General features: G+C 41.6%; 2 protein-coding genes and 1 long non-coding RNA gene across 3 annotated transcripts in view; all 3 read left to right on the forward strand.

Moving 5' to 3' along the window:
* The window catches only part of prr12b (proline rich 12b), a 35079-nt gene extending 21353 nt beyond the window's left edge, over positions 1 to 13726 (forward strand). Inside the window, exons 7-16 of the mRNA XM_058652876.1 lie at positions 667 to 1441; positions 2444 to 3021; positions 3091 to 3207; positions 3689 to 3822; positions 3955 to 4967; positions 6017 to 6136; positions 7612 to 7709; positions 10180 to 10311; positions 11319 to 11414; positions 12310 to 13726. Coding sequence (XP_058508859.1) covers positions 667 to 1441; positions 2444 to 3021; positions 3091 to 3207; positions 3689 to 3822; positions 3955 to 4967; positions 6017 to 6136; positions 7612 to 7709; positions 10180 to 10311; positions 11319 to 11414; positions 12310 to 12444 — 3198 coding nt within the window. The 3' untranslated portion in view covers positions 12445 to 13726. The remainder of the gene's footprint in view (positions 1 to 666; positions 1442 to 2443; positions 3022 to 3090; positions 3208 to 3688; positions 3823 to 3954; positions 4968 to 6016; positions 6137 to 7611; positions 7710 to 10179; positions 10312 to 11318; positions 11415 to 12309) is intronic.
* Positions 13727 to 14688: 962 nt separating this feature from the next.
* LOC131475653 (uncharacterized) lies at positions 14689 to 17522 on the forward strand. Its single transcript, XR_009242523.1, has 2 exons — positions 14689 to 14769; positions 16746 to 17522. It is a non-coding gene; the product is annotated as an uncharacterized LOC131475653 (long non-coding RNA).
* Positions 17523 to 17613: 91 nt separating this feature from the next.
* The window catches only part of tspan4b (tetraspanin 4b), a 7857-nt gene continuing 3417 nt past the window's right edge, over positions 17614 to 22053 (forward strand). Inside the window, exons 1-4 of the mRNA XM_058652809.1 lie at positions 17614 to 18525; positions 20455 to 20524; positions 20627 to 20818; positions 21631 to 21705. Of these exons, the coding sequence (XP_058508792.1) occupies positions 20456 to 20524; positions 20627 to 20818; positions 21631 to 21705 (336 nt within the window). The 5' untranslated portion in view covers positions 17614 to 18525; position 20455. The remainder of the gene's footprint in view (positions 18526 to 20454; positions 20525 to 20626; positions 20819 to 21630; positions 21706 to 22053) is intronic.

A 22053-nucleotide genomic window follows, 5' to 3' on the forward strand; every position in this document is an offset into this window, starting at 1 on the left:
TGTTGTGTTGTTTCTCTGTTGTTTCTCTGTTGTTTCTCTGTTGTGTTGTTTCTGTTGTTTCTCTGTTGTGTTGTTTCTCTGTTGTTTCTCTGTTGTTTCTCTGTTGTGTTGTTTCTGTTGTTTCTCTGTTGTGTTGTTTCTCTGTTGTTTCTCTGTTGTTTCTCTGTTGTGTTGTCTCTCTGTTGTGTTGTTTCTGTTGTTTCTCTGTTGTGTTGTTTCTCTGTTGTTTCTCTGTTGTTTCTCTGTTGTTTCTCTGTTGTGTTGTTTCTCTGTTGTGTTGTTTCTCTGTTGTTTCTCTGTTGTGTTGTTTCTCTGTTGTGTTGTTTCTCTGTTGTTTCTCTGTTGTGTTGTTTCTCTGTTGTGTTGTTTCTCTGTTGTTTCTCTGTTGTGTTGTTTCTCTGTTGTTTCTCTGTTGTGTTGTTTCTCTGTTGTTTCTCTGTTGTTTCTGTGTTGTGTTGTTTCTCTGTTGTGTTGTTTCTGTTGTTTCTCTGTTGTGTTGTTTCTCTGTTGTCTCTCTGTTGTGTTTACTCATCTTTTATATTACTGTGTTTTCCTTCATCTTTGTTTAAGCATGTAAAGCACATTGGGGCGACAGGGGTTATGTTTAAATGTACATACATTTGACCTTGACCTTGACCTTGACCTTGATCTTGACCTTGTTTGCAGACTGATGAGAAGGCGTTTGACTTCAAACCCGGCTTCATGGCCTCTTTTCTAGACTTCCTGAAAGCTGGTAAGAAAGAGTCAGACCTGAAGTCGGAACATGACGGCGGTGAGCCACGACCCCTGAACCCCTTATCTCCAGCTCCTCCTCCTCTACGACAAGCTCCTCCTCAGCCTCCAGGCACGTTCAGTGAAGAGGAGCAGGGTGAGGCTGAGGACCTGGATCTCAGCAGCTGCCCGAGTCCCTGCAAGCCTCTGGATGAGGAGCTGAAGGGTAATCTGGAGACTCTGCCCTCTTTCTCCTCAGATGAGGAGGACTCGGTGAGTAAGAACCAGGACCTGCAGAAGAGCATCTCATCTGCCATTTCTGCCTTGTATGACACCCCACATTCTCTGGCTGCTGCAATGGCTTCTGCCATGGCCAAGGCCCCGCCCCCTCTCACCCCACCTACCCCACAGGAGCCGTCAGTCAGCCCGCCCCTACCTGCCATACCCACCTTCGTCACTTGCATGGAGAACGGGAAAGAGGAGGCGTGTCCATACAGTCAACACGGCACAGAGGAGGAGCAAAACCTGCTGCTCTCCCCATCGTCTAATCCAGAACAGGAGGAGGAGGAGTCTGAGCATGGAGGAGAGAAGAAGGAGGAGAAAGACAGAGGAGGAGAGGAGACTTCAGACAATCCACAGAAACTGCAGCAAGAATCCCAGCAGGAGCAGGAGGAGCAGGAGGAGCAGAGGGAGTCTGACACCAACGCTCTGGAAGTTCATGAGGAGGAAGGTAACGTGTGCATGAGACTGTAGACAGTGACATCATAGCTGAGTCTGTGTCATCAGCACAAATGTGTGTGTTACTTTCAAATAATCTCTGAAAACAGACGCTGACAAATAAGTGATGAGATCATGACATCAGCAGAGGATCAGCAGAGGGCGGGGCTTCTGAAAACAACTAACAATTCTGTGAAAAGTGCCATGAATTCTGACTGTGGACAGAAGGCCCCGCCTTCATAGCATCAACACATGGATCATGAATTATAGTCAGACAATGACAGGGCGAGGAAAAGAAGAAAAACTAGTATTCTTTATGCTAATTGTTTGATTTGGAACAGAAAAACAACTAATAATTAGCTTTTACTGCTGGTCTAGAAAAAAACTGATATTCTATCCAACTCTATTCAGTTCTAGTGTATATATATATATATATATATATATACATCTATAATATACATGCTGATAAATCAGGGGTGTGTGACGGGTTATTTTGATTTGATGGTGATCATTTATGACTAATTGTGACATTACTGTGGAAATTCAGACAGTTGATAACCTGAGACGTGAATCTTTCAGAATCTCACCTCTTCAGAATTTCTTGGGCCATGATTTGATTAAAAATTGATTTTAAACTCTTTGATTTGAGGTTCTCTGCTGCTGAGAGCTCAGAAACGTGCTGCAACATTAGGTTAGGTATCTTTGACCTTTATTGAAGTAACCTGGATATGTGAGTGTCTATGTCTATGTTTCTGTGCTGTAAGCAAAGTTATTTTAAAACTTTAACTTCTGCGTGGAGTTCTCCCCCTGTGTGTGCGTGGTGTGAATGTTTGTCTGTGTGTGTGTGTGAGTGAGCTGTGATCAGCTGAGATTGGCACAGATTGGCACAGATTGGCACAGATTGGCACTTTTTGTCTTGACAGCACAGGTGATAACAGGGTTCTGTTAAAGGTAAAGGTTTCAGATGTGTCCTTGAAAACTGTCAGTATTTAAATCACCTCCCTCTGTATTTCAGATTGTCCGTCTGGACCAGGACTTACTCTTGCACCTCCAACATTGCTAGTGCCACCAAATATACCCTCACCCTCGGCCCTCCGTCCCCCATGTCTCTCTATAGCCTCGGCGGAGCTGATTCAGCAGGAGGAGGAGGAGGAGGAGGAGGAGGAGGAGGAGGAGGAGGAGGAGACGACGACAAGTCCAACTTATCATTCCTCCCAACCAGCTCCAGCTGCAGTCTCCTCTCCTTCTCCCTCCAAATCTCCTCCAGCTCTACTGTCCGTCCTCCCCGTGAGCCACTCAGTCCCTCCATCATCCTCTGATCAAGACCAGGAGCCTCAAGCGGGGCAGCCTTCGCCCTCTTCACCTTCCTCCTCCTCCTCGCCTTCCTCATCGTCTTCTCCACCATCATCACCCTCAACCCCAGAAGAAGCCCCAGCATCTCAGCGTCTGACCTCTCTCCACCTGGCAAAGAAGCAGACTGATGCTGCCATCGCAGGCGAGAGTGAGGAGGAAGACAGCGAGAGTGGAGGCGAAGGAATCTACCGAGAGCGGGACGAGTTTGTGGTTCGAACTGAGGACATTGGGACGCTTAAGGTGAGACTCTGCACAGATGGTATAAACAATGATATATGACAATGATATAAACTCTGTTTGTGGAACCAGATTGCTTTGCAGACTGGCCGGGAGCCCCCGCCCATCTGGAGGGTACAGAAAGCTTTGCTGCAGAAGTTCAGTCCAGAGATAAAAGATGGTCAAAGGCAGTTCTGTGCAACCAGTAATGTGAGTCTGCCATCAGACATCAGTGTGTTGTATGTGTCAGAGCCTTGTTCAGCTAGAGCTGCGACCAATGATTATTTTCATCATGGATTCATCTGTCCATTATTGTCTCGATGAATCGATGAATGGTTTGGTCCATAAAACCTCAGAAAACCTTAAAAAATGTTGATCGTGTTCATCAAACCTGGAAATGATGATGTTCTCAAACGTCCACAAACTAAAATGATTCACTTTTAATGATTTCTTTGTTAAATATTCTTATACATCAAAGCGATCAATCGATTGATTCATTTAATAATTGATTTATTGTTTCAGCTCTACATTCAACCCACTTCTTTATCACTAAATGAAAGCATGTGTCAGAGATGAGATTCATTAAACGTTCTACATGGAGAGGATGTGGTGTGCACACAGACCCGGGTTTTAATCATGGATAGAAGATTTAGATCATTCTAATCCTTCTTTCTTATGTCTCTTCCCTCAGTATCTGGGTTACTTTGGTGATGCCAAAATGCGCTACCAGCGTTTGTATGTGAAGTTCCTGGAGAACATCAACAAAAAAGACTACGTCAGAGTGTGTTCGCGGAAGCCGTGGCACCGAGCTGGTCTGACCCTGAGGTGAGGCTGCTGCCTTTCACCCGCGTTCTTTCTTTCTTTTTTCTTTCTTTCTTTCTTTCTTTCTTTCTTTTTTCTTTCTTTTATTCCATCCTCAACACTTGACTGTGGCCTGTTAATCTTTCTCTGTGACAGACGACAGTCGGCACCCAAACAGTCTGCTGCACTTCACAATCAAACACCGCCTCGTCTGGAGAGAGAGGACAGAGACAAGGAGAGACAGAAGGAAAGAGAGATGGAACACAGGGAAAGAGAGGAGAGAGAAAAAGAGGAGAAACAGCAAAAGGAGACTGAGAAAAGTGGAATACACAGAGAAATGGAATGGGACACAGAGAGTGAAAGAAGGGACAGGGAGCAGAGGGAGCGACGGCAAAATGAGAGGGAGCGTAAGAACTGGGAGAGAAAAGAAACGGAGAGACGGGAGAAAGAACAGAAAGAAAGGGAGGAAATAGAAAACAAAGAAAGGGAGAAGCAGGAGAGAGAACAAAGAGACAGGGATAGATGGGAGAGAGAACAGAAAGATAGAGAGAGAGAGGAGCGTGAACGGAAACAAAAGGAAAGACAGGAGAGAGAACAGAAAGAGCGACGGGAGAGAGAAAGAAAGGAAAAGGAAAGACTGGAGATGGAACAGAAGGAGAGGGAGAGGCAGGAGACAGAAAGAAGAGATAGAGAGAGGAAGAAGATGGAGAAGGACCCAAGAGAACAGAAAGAGCGACGGGAGAGAGAAAGAAAGGAAAAGGAAAGACTGGAGATGGAACAGAAGGAGAGGGAGAGGCAGGAGACAGAAAGAAGAGAAAGAGAGAGGAAGAAGGAGAAGGACCCAAGAGAACAGAAAGACCAAGAGCAGATGGAGAATGTAATAGAGAAGGAAAAAGAAAAGAGTGGAAGACTGAGAGAGAAAGAGAAGGAGAAAGTGGGAGATTATGGACAGAAGAGGGAGAGAGAGGAACGAATGAGGAGAGACGGTACTGTGGAGTTTGCACGGTTGAAGGAGGTGAAGAGAGAAGGAGACAAGATGGAGCATTTCTCCAGAGCCAGGACTTCAAAGGCAAATGTGGAGCCTCCTCCTAAGAAGAGGAAGAAGTGGCTGAAGGAGGTGCAGTCGTCCTCTTCAGAGTCCGACTCCTCTCCACCCAGTGACGACGAAGGTCAGCACGGGTCACATGTCACTGAGTGACAACACAAGTGGAACAGATTTCAGCCTCGTAACAAAATGACAAAAACATGTTCAGTGCTTTGTGCTGCAGTGAAAAACAGCTGCTGCCTCCATCACTGTAACTCTTCTGACCTGTGTGACACACACACAGAGTTCACACACAGAGAGTTCACACACAGAGTTCACACACAGAGTTCACACAGAGAGTTCACACAGAGAGACCTATTGTTCAGCCTCTGTTTGGTCTTTGTCAACACAAACAGTGGAGCGTCATTTTTAGGCAGAAAGCGATACTTTAAGTATCTTAAAGTCTGAAAGTACCTGACATTTACTGAAGTATCAAAAATAATGTTGTTTTAGAAGTAAAAGTAAAAGTATGGGTTGTCTGCTCAGCTGCTGTGTGTTTTAAGTTGTGCTGGTGCAGCTGAAATCAACCAGCAACAACACACAGGCATTACGTCAAAGACTCCACTTTTATTTTGTAGTAACAAGACGGTGTATTGCAGTAAAAGTACGCATTTTATTTAGGAAATGTAGTAAAGTACAGATATGTGAACATAGTAACAAAGTATTTGTACTTCATTACATTACAACTCTGTTTTTATGCTGCACTATCAGACCTGACCAAGGGAGCATTTGTGTGTGTGCAGCGGCAGCACAGGGGCGGGTCTTCTGAAACCTTGTGTGTGTGTGTGTGTGTGTGTGCAGCGGCGGCAGCACAGGGGCGGGTCTGTCCTGTCATGAGCGATAATGGTTTGAATGGAACAGACGGTTTTAAAAGGCTCACTGTGAGACAAAGCTGTGAACTTAAATTGGGTGTGTTTTATTTTTTTCATTTAATATGAAATAGTAATCAGTTTTAATTAGGTAAGCCTTTTTAGGGGCTAAAATCTGTTTTCCCTTTTCCTTCCTGCTGGCAGCCATGTTTTTAACCAGGGCGATGGTCTGCATGGGACCACACGGTAAAGACAGTGTCGATCACGTTTCAGTACACGATCAGAGTGAAGGTCTGTTTCTCAGAGTGCCGTCTCTGTGTTTCAGGACCGGTGCGAGGTGGAGTCAACAGTCGGGCCATGAGGGAGATGTTCAGGAGTTATGTGGAGATGCTGGTGAGCACAGCACTTGATCCTGATATGATCCAAGCTCTGGAGGACACTGATGGTGAGCACTCTGAATTCAAACAGCAGCAGAAATCCCTTTCACATGTATTTACAGATGTGATTTTGTGTGGAGAGGGAATTCTTTCCATGGTCTTTAAAAGTGTTTCCTGTTCAGCAGTATCATGTCTCATTCAGAACATTTGGATCACTGAGGTGAATCATGTCAGTTAAACACCAACACAAACCCATTTAAACGGTGAGATTAACGTTCTTTTTAACTAGTGACGTTAGAAAAACTACAACCACAGCGGATCGAGCTAGACCGGAAACACAACAACAGGCACTGTTAGAGCCATACCTACTTGAAGGCCACAGTAGGTAATTACTCTGCAGGTGTGCTGCTGACTGGGCCGCACACCGCCGCCGACGATCTTGTTTGTAATTCATTCATTGGACCCGGAAGACGACACGTCAACTACTACGAGTACCAGTACAGCAGCCCCCTCAAGTGGCTTAGATTCGTTTTGTTGTTTTATTTTAAGAACAAGTCACTACAGGCACGCTGCAAAAGAGTCATGTCTTTCGACTCGAAGGTTGTGGGGTTCGTTTCCAGGCTCCGCTAGTCCACGTGCTGATGTGTCCTTGAGCAACCCCACATTGCTCCTAAGGGTAGAGTAAAGCAGCTTTGCCTCCTACTCTCACTCTGAGCCAAATACAGGACCAACTCTCTGGTTGGTGATCTAATGTAATGCCTTTGTTTTGTCAACAGGTGGCAGTACATGTGAAATGACCACAGTAATCCAGAAATCTGGCTCATAAAACTGCTAAGAAAAAAACAATAATCTCTCACAGTATCACTGGCGTCATGGTTTGTGTAGATGTAGATTTCACCTCTGATACTGTAATAAACATCCTCATGTCTGTTTGAGTGGAGATTAAGAATGATGAGTCATGTGTGGAGATTAAGAATGATGAGTCATGTGTGGAGATTAAGAATGATGAGTCATGTGTGGAGATTAAGAATGATGAGTCATGTGTGGAGATTAAGAATGATGAGTCATGTGTGGAGATTAAGAATGATGAGTCATGTGTGGAGATCAAGAATGATGAGTCATGTGTGGAGATCAAGAATGATGAGTCATGTGTGGAGATCAAGAATGATGAGTCATGTGTGGAGATCAAGAATGATGAGTCATGTGTGGAGATTAAGAATGATGAGGCATGTGTGGAGATCAAGAATGATGAGTCATGTGTGGAGATCAAGAATGATGAGTCATGTGTGGAGATTAAGAATGATGAGTCATGTGTGGAGATTAAGAATGATGAGTCATGTGTGGAGATCAAGAATGATGAGTCATGTGTGGAGATTAAGAATGATGAGTCATGGGTGGAGAAATAAAGATAATTAGTGTTGTTGATGACGTACAGTCAAAACCTTCAATCACTTGATTGTATTTGTTTCATTGTAATACATTTGAATAAAAGGTCATGACAGTGATGAATGTAAATCGATGTTCTGCTACTTTGACTCCTCAGATGAGTTGTACCTTCCACCCATGAGGAAGATTGACAGTCTGCTCAGTGAACAGAAGAAGAGAGTGTTGAGGAGAGTCACCATGAGCGCTCAGCACCAGGTAAACCTGTATATGGATGATTATTTACTTATATGTTTATTTCGGTCATGTCAGTCAAGTCACTCATCATCACACATCATCTTAGTGTAGTTCACACAATACACATAACCGAAAGGGAAAGCGGGAGAAGCGAAAGCTTGTCTAGTCCCGCCCCCATTACCCACAGAATACATCATTTCATCATACTAAAAGATTTTTCTTTTTCTTATGACATTTTGACAAAACATGTTTCAGCATCAGGTAGCACTCAGAGTCACAAAATGATCCAATCAATAGAGATCAATTCATCAGGTTAACTATTAACTTGGATGGTGTGAGAGCCCGTTTCGTTGAGTTTCCATCTCATCTGTAGCGTCGGCCTCGCTTTGCTTCTCCATTCGTACACATCCTCGACATCCTCTTCATCCAGGGCGGCAAGGCACACGACTCTCCACTCATCCCATCCGTCCTGAATGTAGCCAGCCATGAAGGTCCCATCTGGGCAACTGGGTTCACCAGAACCTGCACTTCTTGTTGAGAACACTCTGTCGATCGCAGTCAGTGACCAGCTTAGCAGTTCCATCTTAGATCAATTGATTGTCTGTAGTGGCTCGATTCACAGGGGCATGTGTTGACATTTGTATCAATGTCAGCTGCTGTTTGGTTACATTTGCTCTACAGATTTCTGTCTCTGACCTTTATCATACTTTCTTCCTGGGTCATTCTGTATCAATTAATAGTCATATCTACACTTTTTAAATATATATAATATAATATATATATAATATAATATACTTCTTTTTTAATATAGTTCTTTTTAAATACACTCAGTTTTGCTGATTTTTTCATCTCCTCATCCAGATTATTCCACTGTCTGACCCCCGTGATCGATACGGTAAAGGATTTTAATGTAGTTCTTACCCTTCTCTGCCTGAACATCATGTTCCCTCTTAGATTGTGCCCCTCCCCTCTGGTCAGGAATAATATCTGTAGATTGTGAGGGAGTTTTTTGTTGGCAGCCCTGTACATCATCTGTACTGAGCGGCACTTTTTTAAGTCATATAATTTGAGTATTTTTGATTTGATAAATAGTTGATTTGTATGTTCTCTGTAACTGGCATAGTGTAGAATTCTCCAGGCTCTTTTCTGGAGTATAAACAGGGGATAAGTAGTGGTTTTGTAGTGTGTCCCCAGACCTCTGCACAGTATTGCAGGTGTGGAGAGACTAGTGCGCAGTACAACAAGTACAGTGCCTTCTGGTTTAATAGTTTTTGTGCCCTCCAAAGTATGGACACACTCCTGGCCAGCTTACCTTTTAAGTGTCTGGTGTGAAGCTTCCAACTTAACATGTCATCAATAATCACTCCCAGCACTTTGTACTCACTAACCCTTTCAATGTCCACTCCATTAACTTGTATGTTAATACTAGTCTTACGGCCTTTTTTCCCATACAGCATATATTTAGTTTTCTCTAAATTTAGAGATAGTTTATTTATATTAAACCACACATGAAGCTTGGCCATTTCATTATTAACTGTTTCCACTAATTGGTTTAAGTCTTCCCCCGAACAGAAAATATTAGTGTCATCTGCGAATAGTATTAGTTTCAGAATATTGGATACCTTGCATATGTCATTAATGTGCTTTTTTTAGATCTATGAATATTCCTATTGAATGTAATTTCTGGTCAACAGCATCAGTAATGGTTTCCACAGACTCGGTTAAAGCTAGCGCCGTCGAGTGGTTTCTTCTGAATCCATATTGGCTATAGTATAGCAGATTGTCTTTGTTAATGAAGTTGTCTAGCCTATCGTTAAATAGTTTCTCCACAATTGTTGACAGTTGTGGTAGTATTGAGACTGGTCTGTAATTAGTAAATTCGTGTATGTCCCCTTTCTTGAACAATGGTACTTCTTATGCCACTTTCATTTTGGTGGAAATGTCCCTGTCTGAAATGACAGGTTGCAGATATGTATATGCTCGAGGTGAAACGATTCCATCTATATGATAAGAAGGTGTCTGGGATCCAAACTACACACAAACACACCTCACACAGTCTTCATCAGGCGATGGTGTGAGGTTCTGGTGAGGAACCAGGACTGATGTTAGGATATTCACTGTTGGTGGATTTTTATTTTATTAATATCGACTGCCAGCTTGGTGCTCACGTCAATGTTTGAGTGTTGTGTGTGTGTGTTGCTTTCATGCGATGCTGAGGGATATGACGGAGCAGCAGTAATATAAAAACACGTGAGCTGATCCTACAACACTAAACTGACAAAGAAATCCACTTTCAAACATCTGCATTGCTTCAGTCATGGATAGTCAATAGTGTTTCTCTAAACAGACGAGATGAGATGATCGATCACTTATTCAGGCTGTGAGCAGAAGCTCAGGATTCCACACTGCTCCTGAACGTCATCTAACAACAGAGAAATGACATACTGGACTGAGCTGGACCTCACCTCTGTCCGCCTCCCTCTCTTTTTAGGAGGCTTTGCATATATTCCCCAAAATGACAGCAGACCCGCTGGATTCTGGAGCGGTCAAAGTTCATCTGGGTGGAGACGGCTACAACCGCAAAACCCTCAACCGGCTCAAGAGGAGTGTTCCTAAGCAACAGGTCAGGAATTCAGTGGATATAACAAAACACTGAACTGATGTGACAATCATAACTAACACACTTCTTAGGTCTCTCTTAGTTCTTAGGTCTCTCTTAGTTCTTAGGTCTCTCTTAGTTCTTAGGACTCTCTAAGTTCTTAGGTCTCTCTTAGTTCTTAGGTCTCTCTTAGTTCTTAGGACTCTCTAAGTTCTTAGGTCTCTCTTAGTTCTTAGGTCTCTCTTAGTTCTTAGGACTCTCTTAGTTCTTAGGACTCTCTTAGTTCTTAGGACTCTCTTAGTTCTTAGGACTCTCTTAGTTCTTAGGTCTCTCTTAGTTCTTAGGTCTCTCTTAGTTTTTAGGTCTCTCTTAGTTCTTAGGACTCTCTTAGTTCTTAGGACTCTCTTAGTTCTTAGGTCTCTCTTAGTTCTCAGGACTCTCTTAGTTCTTAGGTCTCTCTTAGTTCTCAGGACTCTCTTAGTTCTTAGGACTCTCTTAGTTCTTAGGACTCTCTTAGTTCTCATGACTCTCTTAGTTCTTAGGACTGTCTTAGTTCTTAGGACTCTCTTAGTTCTTAGGTCTCTCTTAGTTCTTAGGTCTCTCTTAGTTCTTAGGATCTTTTAGTTCTTACAGACAGACTGAACAAAGCGTCATCTCTAACCTTTACCTTAACCAGTTAATGGCTAACCCGAACCTTCACCACCCTAACCACCAATTCATATCTTACCTTTGACCTTAACCATTTCCTCAGGAATGAGGTTTCTGTCTAATTAGGACCAGGTTTTAGTCTCCATGAAGACTACTGGTACGGACAACGTGTGTAGGCCAGAAAAGGCACACACACACACACACATACACAGGTGATGTGTGTGTGTGTGTGTTTTTTGTTTCTATCAAACAACTAAATCCAGCTGAAATGTGGAAATACAGGAAGTGAACTGGTTTTCTCAGTGAGGTTTTCCTCATATGTGTCCACTCAGTTTTGTTTGAAATCGCAGAGGAATCACCTTTTTTTCTCTGATCATTTTCAGGACCTTAAGCTTTCAATAGAAAGCTGCAGGATCTACAGTCTGTACCATTCCCTTCACCACTACAAGTATCACACCTTCCTGCATTGTAAGAAGGAGGTAAGGATGGAATGTTTTGCTTCTGTGATCGGTGGAAACGATCTTTAAAAAATGTTTAAAACACATTAGGATTTCACAGTTCCTCTGCAAAACACGCATTGTTAAGGGCAGGCCTAGCCAACCCGTGGCTCCCGCGCCTCATGAGGCTCTTGTGTTCATATCAAATGATGTGTTTGTGGGTTTTTTCATGTGTATGTGTGCGCATGTTCATCTTAGTTCAATATCAAGAGGGAAAAACCTCATTGTTGAATAAACAATTTGTGTCAAGTTCACTTTGAAAATGGCAGAAACAGGACGTTTTAACAGAGTGGGAGAGTTTTTGTTTTTTGTTGAACAAAATGGCAAGCTATTCTGTCATGTGACATTTACAGTAAATCTGGCTGAGCAGAGGTCTGTGCGTGTGTGTGTGTGAGAGATACAGTTTGCAGCAGTGTGCAAAACATGTACAGCAATCCAAAATATTGCTTCTCATGGGTTGACAGAAGCAAGGAGCTGCACCCACTCACACACATCAACTGTTTATATTTATACATATATATATATGTGTATATAAATATAACACATGTATAACATAAACAATGTAATGTTGTTTGTTTGCCGAGTCTTTCATTTGAAATAAGACTGCCAAGCACCATGGGTGCCTCTTTGTGACTCATACTCAGTTCACTGTGACATGAGCTCTACATGGACTTCATATAACAATAATAATAACAATAATACATTTTATTTGTAACGCACTTTATATTCTAAAAGACATCCCAAAGTGCTACAGAAGGAGTTAAAAAACATAACAGTGATTTAAATGTTCACAGACAGTTGTAACTGTTGCTGTTTGCCATGGTTTGCAGAAAAGTCAAATATCATGTATGTGACTGTGGTGTTGTTATTTGAACAGACGGACAGTATTGAGCAGGCAGCGGAGGATCCTGGACAGGAGGAGGTGGTGCAGCAGTGCATGGCTAACCAAGGCTGGCTGGAGAGTCTCTTTAACTCTTTCATGGAACTGCTTAACCTCAGTGCAAAGGTTTAAGTAAAGACCGCCAGACTCACACATGAAAACACAAGGACATAGAGACTGTAGTGATGTAGTGGAGCCACAGTTCCAGCACAAACAGACACTGATGGTTTGTTTTTGTGAGAGTTTTAACTTTTAAAGTGTCTGTTTTATTATTACGTTCATGTGACAGCAATGAGAAATGTGTGTTAATATGATGGATTTATTCTCAAGAGACGAGGAAAGAGACTTCTAGAGTGTAAACCTCCACCAAGGAACCAGGGTCCATACACTTACAATACAATTTATTTTTTATTCCTCAATCCAGAGCTATGTCCACATTTCATTATTCACTTTGGGGTTATAATCCAATCTACATCATCCAAAGATTTCATCCACATTCATCTTTTCCTTTTTTTAGTTCCGCTGCTCTCACACACACACACACACACACACACAGTACACACACAAACTTGTTTCCATTACTTCAGAGGACATTGCGTTGACTGGAGACTTGAGTAACTGACACTAATCTTAACCTTAACCTTAATCTTAACTTTAAAACACGTCTTCACCTTCAAATACAGTCATTTACGTTATAAACACACACACATTTGGACAGCCTAACTAAAGCCTTATCCTGAACCTTAACCATAACCAGTTGACCCTAACCATAACCATAACATAATCACAGTTGAAATCTTGGTGTTGATGCCACAAAAGGTCCCACATTGAAGACACACACACACACACACACACACACACACACACAGTCAATAACCATGGTCAGTATCATTTTTAAAAAGACTTTTTTTTACTTTTGAAGAATTGTTGAAATGACAGAGCTGCTGTCAGAGCAGTGGAGGTGAAGCTGAGCGGAGTGAGATTAACAGTGAGATTAAACAGGACTATGTGATAGTCTCTTGAGTGGAGTGTTGTATTTAAATCTGTTTGTTCTTCAAAAGACAGCGAGAGAGAAGATTTCATTCCTGTGAAGATGAGGAATAAAAAAAAGCACGACTTCCTTAAAGGAAGTGTGAGGTCAAATGATCTAAAAAGCCTAAATGTCCGTGTTTAACCGTGAGTCATTTTTATCTGTTTGTTGTTATTGATATATTTCCTATGGTTTCACCTCCCTAAGGATATTCTTGCAGAGCAATTTTGTTGTTTTAATGTGTAAATACTGTACAGTTACTTCATTCTCTGGCTCCCCCGTTGCTCTTCTGTATATGAAATTCCTGTATTTGAAATAATGAAATAAAACTGTTCAAATGACAAATGTGAAGACAAATAAACAACCTTGTGCAAGTCATTTTAATTTACTTTGATCAAGTGGCTTTTTAGTAGAGACAGTTTTCAGTTTATTCTGGATTGTTTTGAAGCCTTTGGCACTTTATTCTTCCTTCTTTAAAAAAAACTTCACTTATTACTCAGTAAAGATGGAATATTTTAGAGAAATGCTCATGCTGTGCAGACAGCCACGTAATCGAGGACAAGAATGATAGGATTCATTTCAGGTAAAAGGTAGTAAACGGGGAGATGGGAAAGACTGTGTACCAACAACCTGCATCAATTAATCATTTATTTAAACTTATTATCTAATGGGTTAAGAAAATAAATCATGTTTTTAAAGTTAAAATTATTGGTAGAATTTGTAAAAAAAAAAAACAGTCCAAAAACATGCAATATGGGGATGAGGTAAGTTAGACAGGATTCACTCTGCTGTCTGTCAGCAGTGGGAAGTCTTTCCAGATGTTTCCCTCCATTTTAACTGCACATACGTCACACACACACACACACAGGTGCTCTCTACCAAACTCTGTTAAAGAAGTATTCATTTAAGCATTGTTCATTTAGTGAAATAAGAGTTTATTTTGACCAAACCAGAGCGGTTAGAACAGGAGGGGAAGAGTATGATGAAGTTCAGAGGACACCATCTGTATTTTCAGATTCCATTATTAAATGAAACGAAATAGTTAGTTAAAGGTACTTTTTTCAATGATTTTAGTCTTTCACATGTTGTATGACGTAATAAATGTTCCTGTAGCAGCACGGACGTGTTCCATCTCATGCAGTATCACCAATGGTAGCTACGGGACTGTAAATGCGGCAGGTTTTCCCGCGTCTCGTTCTTTCAACTCCTGCCCAACGCGTCACTTCCGGTCGGAGTGTTTTCTCGTTTGGCTCTCGGTGAGTAGGACTGTGCGCTGCGTCACGTCCGGTCGGAGTGTTTGGCTCTCGGTGAGTAGGACTGTGCGCTGCGTCACGTCCGGTCGGAGTGTTTGGCTCTCGGTGAGTAGGACTGTGCGCTGCGTCACGTCTCTGACGCTCCTCCACCTGTGTGCTACTGCAGAGCGGCTGGTATGGCAAGCCATTTTAACATTTAAACGCTAAGTTTGACTATCCGGAATTAACATTGTAGATATCAACAACGTCTTTCTGACTAGTCGTAATTGTCATTCAAGATATCTGTAACGTAATTGTGACGAGTCGAAACTACAGGTAGAGATATCTGTAATGAAGTCATTGAAAACAACATTCAACTCGTCACACATCTTAAATGACAATTGCAGATATCTGTAATTGAGTTTTGACTAGGCAGAATGAAAGTTAAAGATATCTCAAACGTCATTATGACGTTGCTCTATTTTAGATATCCATAAATACGTAATTTCCCCCTCCCGCCTTAATCAAAGAAGACGTGGGTTTACTTCCTGTGGTATTTACGAGTAGCTTAAATGAGTTTACTTAGCTTATATAAAGCTTATAAATGAGGACACGGAGCTTCACGTTCTCTTGCTTTATTGCTGGGAACGAACAACAACATACACCCCGGGCATCACATCCGGTTAGCGCTTATATTACCGTAATTGTGTTAACAGTACGTGCAAACTTATGAACATCAACATTGACATTATTCAGTCCACTCACGTGATCTGAATATTACACTTCCGTATTTCTATGAAAGGAAGAAGAAAGTTTCTCGCTTCATCCTAATTAGGGCACTAATTAAGCTAACGACACGGAAGTTAGCATCCCATTCGCCAGCTTCCGATTTTAAGGGGAAAGTTAAGGGAACATTTACCGAATGTGCAGTGCAACTGTTTGTCCCACTGATTATCTTTTTTTTTGGTCCTGATCAAAAACCACTGTACCTAGACTTCTCAAATCTGGACTAGATTATTTTACAGACCCTTGAGAAGTCTAGGTACAGTGGTTTTTGATCTGGACCTGGTCCAAAGTGGTCTACGTGCTGAAAAAACTGTGAAATGGGCCATTATTGTATTTTCACAAATAGAATAAAGGTTTCAAAAATCAGAGAGTGTGTTTTTATGAATCTTCAGGGTCTGTAGGATAATGTAGTCCAGATTTGAGAAGTCTAGGTATAGTGGTTTTTGATCAGGACCTGGTCTAATGAGGTCTAGGTATGAAACAAAAACGGTGAAATCTCCCCTTTAGCATTTTCACAAATAAAATAAAAGTTTCACAAATACAATAGTGGGTGTCAAGCAAAGTTAACTTTCCCCTTAAGTGTCAAATCGGAAGCTGGCGAATCGGAGGCTAACGTCAGCGTTGTCAGTTCTATGGGACTTGATTTGAACAACAACACGCTCTGCTCCCGCCAAAGGTGAGCCTAATCTGCATACACATATCTGCTGAGTCAAAACTCTAATACAAGATACCTGTAATTCCATTTTGACTAGGCAGAATGAAAGTTACAGATATCTCTAATCAAAAAATTCATTTCAAGATATCTACAACTTCATAATTAAATTATGACTATCCCTAACTCCAGTTACAGATATCTACAACGTCATTTTTCCTAGTCAAAACTTAATTTATGATATCTGTAAAGGAACATGTAGATATCTTGAATTGAGGTGAATTAAAGATATCTTGAACTGGAGTTATGACTAGTCAGAATCAAATTGTAGATATCTCTAACTGGAATGACAGATATCTACAATTCAATTGCAGATATCAGTAATTCACATAGTGGATATCTGCAACTGATATCCGTAATGATAAACCCCATACAAATGAATGGCAACAGTGACGTCATTTGTCCTGAAGGAAGAATCCCTTTGTGGATATCTGAAATGTTCTTTTTGAATGAGAGATATCTGCAACACATATCCAGTCTGGCTGTTAAATGTTAAAAGGCTGGGCTTACATGCCACGCTCAGGGTGCGCTGTCTCTGCGTCATACTGCGTCATTATGCCATTATGTGTGGCAGCGGCGCGAGTCTCTCTCTCCCTTTATGTGTTTTTATTGCGACGTTTAAAAATATTGTTTTAGCTCCATGATAAGAGTGCTAATTTTGTATTTCTTTTAGACAAATGTTGGCCACCTGGATGATAAAACTGTGACCTGGATGACGTCACGATCAGCTGTCCCCTGCGGCTGTCTTTGCTTCCGGTGTTCCAGGGCCGCGGCCTCGGCTCTCGGGGGCCTGTCGTGGGTTCCCTGTTTCCTGCGCGGGTGGCTTGTGCTGCATGATGGCCTTGTGTTTGCTCGCTATTTTTTTTTATTTATATCTTAGTTGATATCATCAATTTTGCTTAATAATTTGATTGTTATTCCCCTTTTTTGTTTGTTTGTTTTGCTTTCTGAGATTTGTTTTGATTTAACTGCTGTATTTTATACATTTTTAGGGTGTATTATTTATGTAGTGTTATGTTTATTTTCTTTAATTATTCTGGGGAATTATATGTAGTTTAGTCTTTGAGTATAATTTGCCCAGTTGTAATTCTTTGGTTCGTTTTGTGTTTGATTATTAGTTATTGATTTATTAGTAATTTGTGGTATTTTCTTTGTTCTTACTCTGGGCAGTATATCTTTAGTTTAGTTTGAATATAATTAGCCCCGTCTTTATTCTAATCCTGAGTTTGTTTTGTATCTTGTTTTAGTGCCGAGGCCGGTGGTGGTGCGGGTGACCTGGGTGACGGTGTGTGTGTGTGTGTGTGTGTGACAGAGTATCTTTAATTTAGACTCCTCCCTCATGAGCTTCATTTTCACCACGAGCCTCAGCCTGAACAGATTTATTTTTGGTATGAATGAACAAATTGTGCTTTTAAAAGATCTCTAAAATAAAGTGTACATTATTATTGTACTTGAGTGGAATTTACTTGCGTGTCCTAGGGGGTAGGGGGTGGAGTGGCTGGTAGGGGGTGGTAGGGGGTGGAGTGGCTCAGTGGTTAAGACCGGTACCCTGTGTGCGAAAGAAATCATGGTCACAAGTTCGACTCCGCCCCTGGCTGATTGTACTCAATTTGCTTTGGATAAAAGCGTCGGCTAAATGACGTGTAGTAATGGGTAAAATAAACGGTTTGATGGGTAAAATAAACCTTTGGGTGAAAGTCCCGAGGTGGTGTTGTCAGTAAACCAGTAGGCTACGAGCGGGACCTTGTGTTCTATTAGCTCTTTAACTTGAACAATATTCCATCACTTAGTTTGGTTTCCTCACACTCACCACATTCAATTAATAAATGTTAGAAACGGCCGTCTCTGGTTCTGCAGACACATTATTACTGCTGATCACAGACAGTAGGGGGCGTGGAGACAGACTCTGAAGCTGTTCAGTTAGCTGTAAGTTTATAACCTGGAGTACACTGGTGTTTATTACAGTGACTAAAAAGCATTGAAACATTTAGAACACAATGTCTGTGGTAATGTGAAGTATCCTTGTACATGCTTGTGTTTGTAAGACTGTATAAGACTGATGAGACAACAGAGAGACACAATGTGGGAAACATGAGACAGACTGAGTTTTGGAGGTTGTGCTGTGTGAGTTGGAGGCGGGACAAGGAGGAGCAACATAGGGAGGCGGGCAGCAACACACATCTGGAAATAATCTGAGAGAGAGAACAGTCGAGTTAAAAGAAGGGAAAAAAAAAACAAGGTATACTTACTTTTTAAGTCCTACACTTTTATAAGTTTCAGAATCTGTGATGCAGTCCAACACAGTCTACCAGTGAAGAACTTTACAGAGGAAAAGAAAACAGGTCTGGAACCAAACCACAGGATATCTGGAAAAGAGAACAAAGATCCAACCAGGAGGAGAAGGAGCCTGACGACAGAGAACATCACAAAGACAAGATCTGAAACTGAAACAGGTCAAATTCATTTATTTCAATTCCTTTAAATCTCCATTTTAATTTGTATTTGACATTTCTTCATGCACAGTTAGTGGCGAGGAGTTATTGTGCAGGTTTTTAGAGACGCAGAATAAATAACAGAGTAAACAAAGGAAGATAAAAACATGTGGCTGTATACTGTATAAGCGTAGCCTCTCCATACATTACCACCAACTGTAGAACTCACTGACACAGACATCAGCTTGTCTCTGATCCTGTGTCGTATTGTTCATGTTTCTATATGATATGATTCATTTTCTTTGTCAGAAAAAAGGTTAAAATGAATGAATAATGGATGTGGTCCTTAATGATCCTGCTTAGACATTAAAGGTGAGCTAAGATTGTTTTCCTGATCTCAACCTGCATATTATTGTATACTGTGTTCCTCTGTTTTTCCCTCACTCGTTCATATGTATGTTTTCAAGTAGAAACATCAGAAATCTTACTAATAAGAGCAGAGCAGAAAACTGCATCACTTTCTCTTCTTACACTCAAACTCTGCAGCATTCAGCAGTCGAAGCACAAATATACAAACAGATGCTTTGAACTCAAACATGACAGAGTTGAAGTTTTCTCCCGGACAAACGCTGCTTTTCCTGCTCAGTCCTGGCACGCTGTATTAAGTGCAACGATTAACTTTGACGTCCAAAATAGAAGCTTATATTTCATACTGTTCATCAATACAATAGCAAGAAAAACAAAAGAATATTTATTCATATAAGGTCAGATTGGATTTTTTTAAATTTAAAAAAAGAGAAATTTCTCATTCGTGTCTGGTCTTACCTACCATGTGTATTAGTGACATAAAGAAGGGCAGCGATGAACACCAGTGTGTGTGTGTGTGTGTGTGTGTCCTGTGGATTTGAAATAAACAATAAATGGATACAGCAGAAACTGTGCTGCTGTGACGATGGGAAATGCCTTCAGCAGTATAATTAGGTTTAGTGAGGAGGGAAGGGAACTTACTTCCTGTCAGCAGTTTGACTTCCTGTGTGAGGCCACTGACTTACACTGGACGAGTACATTGACAATACTGACAAAATAATGGATTTTAAGCAGAGGAAACAAACTGTATAGCTGTGGTACATGTGTACATCGCCCCCCCCCCACACACACACACATAAACATGAGCATGTTATCTATCATTTGCACGTGCAGCTTTTTAGATGCATTATTATCAGCTTGGGTCCATAAGTGTTCATCCATGTTAGGATTTTACAAATGCCGACAAAGACAGGGACTCATTCCAGACTCTGACTGATGCAAAAGATAAATGACCCGGATCCTGCAGCGTGTGAACACAACATCAAAACTGCATGACACACCATCACAGCCACGGCAGTCTGTACACTCTGTTTGAAATCAATGGTCACCGTTACCTATTGACTGTGGACTGATCCTCAAATATCCACTGGTGGATGAGATACTTTCTCTAGTGTCCTGTCATCCACTAACAATTGACCACGATATATAGGACAAGCATTTAGAACAATGGCAGATTGAAGAATAAGACATATGTGCACAAAAAAACAGCAACAACTCTCCACAGGGGAATTTGGAGTTCTTCACAGATTCTGAAAGTGTTCTATCAATGTCTAACACATGGAAATCTGGCCATTTGAATGTTATGCTGCTTATGGGAGAATTTCAGCCTCAAAGATTTACAAAGAGGCAGAATCATCACATTTACATAGTCCAGCCCCCTCCTGGTCTAAACTGTCAGTGACATCTGATATCTGTTAGTCCACAGGACACAAACTATTGTAGTGGTTCAAACAATGGTTCTCAATAACAGGTCTACGGACCCTGAGGGTTCCCAGAGAAAAATCAAATGTAATATATATATACTGTATATATAATAAATAGTTTTCAGTGACTGTTTGATCTCCGTGTCTCTTTGTTTTGCAGAATGTCCGTGTCTCAGAGGTGTTTGTGCTGTGTCAAATATTTGATGTTTGTCTTTAACCTCATCTTCTGGGTAAGTATCTGTCATAGATGACATTGCTTGTCTGTCTCGTAGATACATTGTGATTATTGAGGCTACATTTGACACTGGTTTGCTTTGTACCGTCCTGAACAGCTGGGAGGATGTGGCTTGTTTGGAGTGGGAGTATGGCTGTCCTTCACACAGGCAGAGTTTTCCTCTCTTCCCCTTTCTTTTCCATCCCTGTCAGCGGCCAATCTGCTGTTAGTAGCCGGTGGCATCACCATGGTTACCGGTTTCCTTGGTTGTCTTGGAGCCCTTAAGGAGCAGCGCTGCCTGTTGTTCATGGTGAGAAGTCTTCATGCCTGGTTTAGGTAATATTATGGGGACATTTATGGCAGTAAGAAGGACTTGTTTATAGTCTGGTTGTGAATTACAAACAGAAGTCAACATGAGACCTCGTCGGTATGAAAACTACAATCTGTCAGACAGAGAGTGACAGGTGTTAGCAGCAGTTTAAGGTCTTCTCTTGTTGTTGTCCTAATGTTGCCTGAATGGCAGCTTCAACTTCTTTAGCTGCTGCAGGAAGTATACTGTCCATGTTATATCCATGCTCAGGTCCCACTTCAGGTCCTGGGTCATGAGGATCCCCACAGTGGGCACCAGGAAGTCTCACAGGGTGATGGGCAGGTGGGGCTGGGCCTTCCTCAAATCCACAATCATCTCCAAATGTCTTATTTTGTGACTTTGGTGTTTGAAATGAATTTAGCTCAAGTTGACCCTGTGACCTTTAAGCAGGCATAGATTTAGCTCGTATGTGTTTTTGCTCGTGTCCCCGCTGGCAGCCATGTGTCAGTGGGGGTGAGCATGTGTGTCTCAGGGCAGAGCGCAGACACTGAGGACAGGAGATGAGAGGAAAGAAGGAATATGACAGACTGGGCAGTGAAGGAGGTTTGCAGTTATGCAACATTATGGATGTAAGATGCCGTTAAAGCCCACAGAAGTAGACGAGTTAGAAGAAGAGAGCTCAGCGCCTCAAAACCTCCATGTATTAAGTGAAGGAAACAAGGAAACACTGATGTTCACGTAATGTCATCATGAAAGAACAGATCATCTAGGGCTGCATGGTTTTCATTGTCAAACTCTTCACTGTTCTGCAGTTCTTTGTGATCCTTTTGCTCCTGGTCCTGACGGAGGTCACCCTCGGGTTGGTTATACATATCTTCCATGACAAGGTGAGCTCGCCGCAGGTTTCATACTGTCACATGATAATAAGTTTATTTATATAAAACACAAACTTTACACACTGCTTTACAAATGAGATCAATGCAAAAACAACATCATATAAATAATACATACAACAGTAAAACAAGAAAAACACAGACCAGTCCCGTAAAAGGGATTTCAAAGACGACAGGAAGCTCCTCAGGCGGGAGTTTGATGCTGTGGAGCTCTGAGTCCTTTTAGTGACAGAGAAGCTGTCGACACCTGAGGAGCATGAGCAGCAGCAGCTCAGTTCATAAGGGGCAAATAATTCAATTCTATTATTCTGTCCTGACCTGACCTGAAGTCCTGACCGTTGG

Source organism: Solea solea, chromosome 16 (assembly GCF_958295425.1).
Source record: "Solea solea chromosome 16, fSolSol10.1, whole genome shotgun sequence".
Lineage (NCBI taxonomy): Eukaryota > Metazoa > Chordata > Actinopteri > Pleuronectiformes > Soleidae > Solea > Solea solea.